The sequence below is a fragment of the Mastomys coucha genome, unplaced genomic scaffold (assembly GCF_008632895.1).
Source record: "Mastomys coucha isolate ucsf_1 unplaced genomic scaffold, UCSF_Mcou_1 pScaffold22, whole genome shotgun sequence".
Classification (NCBI taxonomy): Eukaryota; Metazoa; Chordata; class Mammalia; order Rodentia; family Muridae; genus Mastomys; species Mastomys coucha.
In genome coordinates, this window is record NW_022196905.1 from 122,937,684 (window position 1) to 122,945,635 (window position 7,952).

The 7,952-nt window shown below is 49.8% G+C and overlaps 1 protein-coding gene across 2 annotated transcripts in view; it reads left to right on the forward strand.

The window, feature by feature from the left end:
• Window positions 1-1,654: 1,654 nt before the first annotated feature.
• The window catches only part of Adgrd1 (adhesion G protein-coupled receptor D1), a 117,006-nt gene continuing 110,708 nt past the window's right edge, over window positions 1,655-7,952 (forward strand). For both annotated transcript variants that reach the window (XM_031338066.1, XM_031338067.1), the window contains exons 1-2: window positions 1,655-2,125; window positions 2,210-2,246. In XM_031338066.1, coding sequence (XP_031193926.1) covers window positions 2,060-2,125; window positions 2,210-2,246 — 103 coding nt within the window. In that variant the 5' untranslated portion in view covers window positions 1,655-2,059. The remainder of the gene's footprint in view (window positions 2,126-2,209; window positions 2,247-7,952) is intronic.

The window sequence follows — 7,952 nt, forward strand, 5'->3', positions numbered from 1 at the left end:
TAAGTGGGGGGTGGTCTGATTAAGGATGGCGTCAAATATCAGGGGGTCCCCTTGAATTCTGCAAGGCAGGTTGAAGAGAGAGCATGGCCAGATCTGGATGGGCAGGCGTAGGTGTTTCATTTCCTGTGTTTCCCAATGCTTGAACAAGACCTGGATCTTAGCAGAGCTTCCAGTGCGATCCACACCTGTGCTTCCTAATACTGATAGGGCTTTTGAGGGTGCCAGCGGGAAGGAGCCTGCAATACATACATGGGCACAGAGGCACTGAGTCACAGCCAGTAGTCACACATACCCATCCACATCTACACTTGTGCTTATTAACATTGTGTCTTAAAGATTTCTCATTTTTATTTATATGTATGGGTGGGAGGCTGCATGAGTAGGCCAGAGAGGGTGTTGGATCTTCTGGAATCGGAGTTACAGGTGGTCGTGAGCTGCCTGATGTGAGTGCTGGGAACTGAACTCAGGTCCTTTGCAACAGCACTATGTGCTTTTTAACTCACAGGCCCCCATGCACTTATGAGACTTTGAGGGTGCTAATGAAAATAGATATGCATTATGTATGCCCTCACACCCATTCACAAGCCACACTCAGCCACACTCATACCCATGTGTACCACACTCGCTCACACCAATCCCTACCCACACTCAGCCATGCATGCCTTGCATGCCTACATGGGCACACTCATACACATCCAAAGAATATGCACACATCACATGCATACGACATGCATACACACAAACACATATCACACAAATACACACATCACAGGCATACACACATCACATGCATACACTCTCACCCCCCCCATTTCTACAGGACCACACTCATATACACACACACTTGTGCACATCCACACTCAAAAACACATGGCGACTATGAAAGCACAGTGCAGAAGCTATCTTAACATATGTAGGCGCACACTCACCCACACCCCATCCACACTTCTGACACCCACATCTCCCCTACACTTGCACGTTCACACACTTGTTCACACCCTCACACACTTGCTCACACCCTCACACACTCGCTCACACCCTCACACACTTGTTCACACCCTCACACACTTGCTCACACACTTGCTCACACCCTCACACTTGCTCACACCCTCACACACTTGCTCACACGCTTGCTCACACACTTGCTTACACACTTGCTCATACCCTCATACACTGTCACACCCCTCTTCTCCCTCCCCATCCTTTACTTATATCTATTCTTACTTCCCATATGCCCCCCAATGCTTTCTATTCCTCAATACCTACACCTGCTTGTACCCCAATACTCTCACACATATAGTTGAACACACATACATACACTTTCTCACCCCCCACACTTATACTCTCACCACTGCACTCACAGACAGTGTCACTCTCACAACCCCCCCCCCCACACACACTTACACACACACTTTCTTGCACAAGCATAAGGCCCCAGGCCAGTCTGGCCACCTTTTGATGGGAAAGTCCTGGGAAGGACTCAGCTATTCCTAACAGACTGGTGTTAGGACCCAGGAAAGGCCAGAGTGGGATGGATATAAATAGAGGAGAACAAAGTTTGAGGCCCGCTGACATCACTCTGGCTCTCCACCCAAAGCCACGGGCTGGACTCTGGGCCAACGAGGTGTGGCGGAGCTCAGCTGCAGAGGGAGGCAGTACACACATCACTAAGCTCCAAGCTATGGGCTGAGCTCTGAGCTCCGACTTGAGACTTGAGACAGGAGGCAAGTGCCCACCCGTCCCAGGCCCAGGACACAGACTCTGAGCCTGTAGGCACCCAGAGGTCCTGGCCCACCCAGCAGCAGCCAGAGGCTCGGGGACTCTGGTGGAGCAGAGGAGGGCTTATCCAACTCAGCACTGCATCTAGCCTTCAGGTCCCTGAAGACTCCAGTTTGGAGAGGAGGATCATCCCTACTGCATTCAGGCACTATCCATCACAAACGTTAGGGGACAGACTTTGTGGCCAGAAACCCGTGATGAAGATGTGCTTGTCCCCGGGAAGCAGGAGGTAGAGGAGTTCCCTGCAAGCTGCGGGGGATCCCACTGCCTGGTTCCCACCATGAAGGATCTTCCAGCACTCCCTTGCAATTGGGTCTGGCTACTCTGGTCCTTCTGCTGCTTCCAGGTAATGCTCTAGGCCTCCAAGGCAGCTGAGATACACATCTTCAGGAGAATGTCCTGGCACTTATCCTGTGATCTTTCCTTACAGGTGTGTAGTGCTCAGCCCAGAACCCAGGAACATCCAGGTAAGCTCCCTCCCCATATCCCCACCGTGATGGCTGTCTGCTTTTCTCCTTGCCTTTGGGGGTATAACAGAAATTATTTGTTTAACCCCTTATTGGGATCCTCATCCCTTAGAAAATACATTTTGTCCGTTGAGGCAACAGCCCTGGTGTGACCAGTGTCTTCAGGCTGCTCTCTGTCCCAGCTGCCTCTTGCTCCAGGTCAGGTGTTGTCATCTAATTAAGGAGACATGTCCTTCAGACGAGAATGGCTTTTGGTCTTTCAATTTCACCCTTGTGCCTACTTAGAGCCACTGCCATGGGCACTCTCCCTGGTGCCTTCAGGATCATGGTGTGGCGAGCTGCCCTCCTGAGTGTCCTGGACACCACCAAGTAGCACTTGCCACTTGTGCTCAACATGCACGGGGGGGGGGGGGCGGTGTGGAGGGGCAGGTCACCATTGGAACATTTGTCTTTGGCTATTGCAACTCCCCTTTTAGAAGCAGGAGGGTGACACTTGTTGGAATGACGGATCACGGTCCTGTTATAGATAAGAGCGCTGCCACATCTACAGTGGGGATGGATGGGAAGAGGCTTCCGCCTGCTCGTGGCAGGTTCTTGTGGCAGGTTCTCCGGGGCTGAGGGTTCTTGCCGAAAGTTCAGAGGACAAGAACATCTAGCCCATTTCTGGAAAAGCCTGGTGGGTCAGAGTAAAGAAGCCGGTGACTCAGAGCTCAGGGAGACTGGGATTCCCAGCAGAACTGATCAGTTGGACCAGCCTGTTTCTAAATGGGAGCCCAGCCCCATCGCTGCTCATGAGCCGACACGGCAAACACAGTGAGGGTTATAGATCTGGAGAACATGCCTGAAGCTGTGTTAGGGGAAGCTCTCCCTCCCTGCTGAGACTGGGGGCTGCCCCTACCAAATGGCATCACCGTCATCAGTCCATCCGATCTAGAAGCGTGCATATTGCTGGTCTGACAAAAGAAAGCTTCAAGAGCTTTTCCTAGAATTTGGCCTTTGACTTAGTTTCTGTACACAGGCATACAACCATATATGTCTGCACCTACTCACATGTGTACACACCCACACTCCACACATGAGCTAGAGTTCTGGACTCTACAAATGTCAGCGGTGTGGGTTCAGCCTCGCTCTGTTAGGATGCCTTGCTCCTGTCCTGATGTCAGGTGGAACCAAGTGTCTCCTGGTTGAGCATCCTTCATAGAACACTTGCAGCCATTCAGCCGGGCCAGCTCATGAGCACCACAGAGAAAGAAGTTGAAGAAGGTGTAGCCTAAGGGTGTTAAGAGCCCAGGCCAGGGAGCCTAGGTGCCGCTCAGCATCCTCTTATCTGGGATGGCTATTCAGGGATTGCTTTCTTCAGATCCCCATCCCTACCCTCATCCCTAGTACTTCCTTTGTCCTCCCCCTCTCCGTCCTCCCCTCCTGCCTCTCCCTTCACCTTTTCTTCTCAGTTTCCCTTCTTCCTTCCTCCCTTCTATTTTTGTTCCTTGTTTGTTTTATCCTCTCCACTCTGCTTCCTCACTGCCCACCCGCCCCGCCCCCATCATTCTTACGCTTTGGATTTTTGGCTACACGCTACGCTCGTTTCCCTATAATATTCAGCCTGCTCTGCAAGGCTACATTGGATTTCTCCTCTTAGGGACAAGAAACCCCAGTGGAGACTTTAGGAAAACCTGATCTCTGGCAGCTCCCCCCGCCCCACTCCTAGTCCCACCCCCATCATGAGAGCCCTGGACAGGCACAGAGTTGACATAGGAGCTAAGGGGCTGTCCAGATGTGGAGAGCGGGAGTCAGGGCCAGTTGTCACTTGCCAAGGAAGCGAGTGGCCTTGGGTTTGCCTAGGAGAGCTTAAGGAGGACTTAGAGCAAGCCCCGTGGTTCTCCTCCCCAGCGTCCCCTGCCCACACTCACATGAGGCACACCTGCCGGTCAGCAGCAAGCCCTTAGCCGGAGTGGTTAGTTCAAGCTCACGGGGATGAGATGAAACCATCTGGAGGGATTTGGGGGAACTGATATGTTGGGGTCATCAGCAAGCACATGGACCTGGGTGTGGGAGGCCCTGACAGAGAGCTGGTAAGCACTTATATTGCCTCATCCTGGTTCCAACCCTGTGCCTTCTGCACAAGGCAGGGCTCCGAAAACAATCACCAACCATCTTCCATGCCTATGAAAAGACAGCATCCTGCCAACAGAGTCCCGGCAGAGGCCAACTGCATTTTCATCTCCCTATGTCTATAGGTGTCTACACTGACCCCAGTCACCGGATGGCTTCTGGATTTTTGCATTTATCACACAAGCGCACTCCCAGTTTTAGAAGTCTCAAAATGGTGTGAGGCCCTTCGGCGTGCTGACACCTTCTGAATTTCCCTGTGATTGTGACCTCGGGCTGTCACTGCAGCAGAAATTATAGTAGCTGTAGTTGGAAGGGACCTTAGAGACCATTTACCAAGTTCCCACTTGATAGGGAAGCCAGGAGTGGAAGCTGGGGGGGGGTGATCCAGAGAGAGGACTGACCCTCACACTTATCTGAGACCCTCTTACAGCTCAGGGCCTGACTCACAGCCTTCTGCTCTCCAGGACGACCTAGGAAGCTCCGAGGTTGGTTGGAACCAGACCCATAAATGGCATTCGCCAAGATTGCAGGCCACTTTGTAAAAGTTTATAAACATGCCCTTTTATAGATGATGTTTGTAATGAGGGACTGGAAACTTGAGAAAAATAGCAAGCTGTGTCGTTACCTAGCTTCTTTCCAGGCCGTCGGGACTGCTGAACCCAGTCCAGCAGGCCTCAAGGCTCTACCCAGCATGCAAAGCAGGCAATGACAGTCAGTATAATTCCATGTATTTACATGGTGGCTCATAAAGGACTTCTGTAACCCACTGGGTCACACCAGGAATGTCATTCCCCATCTCTTTTGAGGGCCGGTCAAATATAGTATGTGTTCACAATGGAGTTTTTAAAAGAAAACTTCATGTGTGTGTGCATGTTTTGCCTACATGTGTGTCTGTGCACCACACACACACCTGAATCCTGCAGAGGTCAGAAGAGGGCATCAGATCCCCTGGGACTGGAGTGATAGATGGTTGTGAACTGCCAAGTGGGTGCTGGGAATCAAACCAGGTCCTTTTGCAAGAGCAGACGGTGCTTTAACCACTGAGCCATCTCTTCAGCTGCCATAGTAGATTAAAAAAAAAAAAAAGAAAAAGAAATAAAAAACCCAATGTTTATTCCGTATCAAATACATGGAAATATAGCAAGTAGAGATTTTCTGGAGGATGCTAGATTTATAAATATACTTTATGTGTGTAATTATACTCTGTGGTCTTTCTATGTTTATGTTTAATTATATCCTGTTTGGTTGTTCTTACACTCTATCATTCAATCTACCTATATAGTTATGCTTTTAATTACTAACATTTAAAGTGGGAGTCTGCAAATGTAGAAACCTGAATTCCACATGCGCATGCCCAGAGGATTGTAATTTGATCCAGCGGACACAGAAGAGATGGACCCTCCTCCCCCTACTACCTCCAAAGATCAGGTTGACACAGGGTGGCAGGTCACCACCGTGGGAAAACAGGACCAGGACTTGGAGTTAGGACACTGCATGAGGGGAACAGAGACTCAGATTGGAAAGAGGCAGCTATGAAAAAAACCTGGCAAATGGTATTCTAAGACAGCAGGGACAGCAGGCAACACCCTTCAGGGAGATGAGCTCTGCGTGCCAAGGCCAGCCTTAGCCGACAGGGAGAGACCTTTTCCCCTGGAGAGAGGTTTTTGGTGTCCCTGTAGCAGAGTCCAAAGAGCATTCCCTAAGGGAGGCCGCTGACCACATAGACTGGGAAGGGGAGAGATCGATTAGAGACATAAACTCCTTGAGCACTGGTGTCATCTTTCTTCCTTCCACCACACTCCTCAAACCGACTTGATAGAGGGCTGATGGGAACATTAAATACACGTGAAAAATGAATCCCGAAGAACTGGCTTATAATTGTGATGTAGACTAAAACCTTCCCTCTGTTCCTCCTATTTGTTCTGTTTTGTTACCCCCTCTCCTTCTGTCTCTTCTTTCCTCTCTCCTCTTCCTTTCTCTCTGCCTGCCTCACACCATTATTTCCAGACCCTGAAGTCGTGTTACTGCCATCCCTGTGGGAGTCTGAGATAGCCCTGTGACTAACTGTGATGGGTTTGTCACCTTTGTGATTTGAAGACAGCCATAGGTTGTTCCCCCCCCCCCACACACACAAAAGAACGAGGCTGTCTCACTCTTATGAAACTTTGAGCACCATGGGTTATCCTGCCCTGTAGGGTGTTTAGGGACCTGTGGGCTGAGTCTTATTAACACCACACTCATTTAATTAAAAAGAAAAAAAAAAAACCAACCCTGGCAATATTAGCATTTGGGGAAATTTCTAAATCAAATGGAAAACATCTGTATTTCTGACTTATCTTTTCAAAAGTGGGACACCTGAATCAGCAGAATGTCGAAAAGCTATCATATCAGCACTTCGGAGGCAGAGGCGGAGGCAGGAGAATTTGAGTTCATAGTCAGCCTGGTCCACCAAGGGAGGCCTTGCCTTAATAGAACAAAAACGAGTGAGGGAGCTCATCCCTGTGCGGGAAGGATTACCCGACTCTCAGCGTTCCTCAGATGCCTGTGGTCCTGTGTCTAGGGTCGGGGGCCCTGGGAGGTTTCCCCTTCCACGTTGCCATGTCTATTGCTGTTGTTCAGGCCTTGTTTGTACAGCCATACTATAGAGAGATCGTGGTTGGAGCTTCCCGGTCATTTCTAGGAGACGCAACCTCGCAGCAGATATCCCTGGTGCTCTGGCTCTAGGAAATGTCTTATTTCTCTTCTGAGATGTTCCCTGAGCCCTAAGTGTAGGAGTTGATATAGCACCCCCGAGGACATTTGTTCTATGCATTTGGGCTGGTGGTAGTTGTCTGTAAGGATCCCCATCTGATGCAAGGAGAAGTTTCTTTAAAGAGCACTCAAAGCTTCACTTTCTCAAACGGGAAAGTGGAAGACCTAGTGATTCCCAGTGAGCCTTCCCACAGTGTGACCTGGTCCATCCTGGGGCCTGAGAGGCTTGCTGTCACAGCTTGCTTGTACCTCCTGCTCCAACGCTGAGTTGAGCATCCCTTGGTGTAGACTGATCTGGTCTCTGTCCTGGCTCTCATATACAGCTGCCTGGCTTGTTAAGCACCTTTTGAATGTCTTCCTTCTCGGGACTTGCCTGGGCCCACACTTCTTCCCCATGGAGTTAGCCTTGTCCCTGACTTCTGTGTGCAGACGGATTTTATTCATGGAGTCAGAGGACACTGGGAAGAGCTCGGGGGGCTGCGTCCTGTCTCAAAGTTCATGCCAACATTATGGTGACTCTATTAATGTGGCTCAAGCCTCTTGTCCCATCTCCTTTGCATGGGCTTGTTTTTTTGGTTTTTTTTTTGTTTTTTGTTTTTTTGTTTTTTGTTTTTTTTCCAGGGGTGGGATGGGGGAACTCCATACCTTCACTGGCCAGCCTTTCTGCCCAAAAGTGTCCATAGCCTTGCTCATTAGAGATGGTAGGAAGGTCACTGTGTCCATGTGACTTACCATGCAGAGGTGGATTTTGAAGACCCAACAGCTGCTCTTTGTGTAATAGATATCCTTGTTGCTTCTAACTGAATTGAATAAGAAGCCCAGAAGGGTTTTTTAAAACTAAAT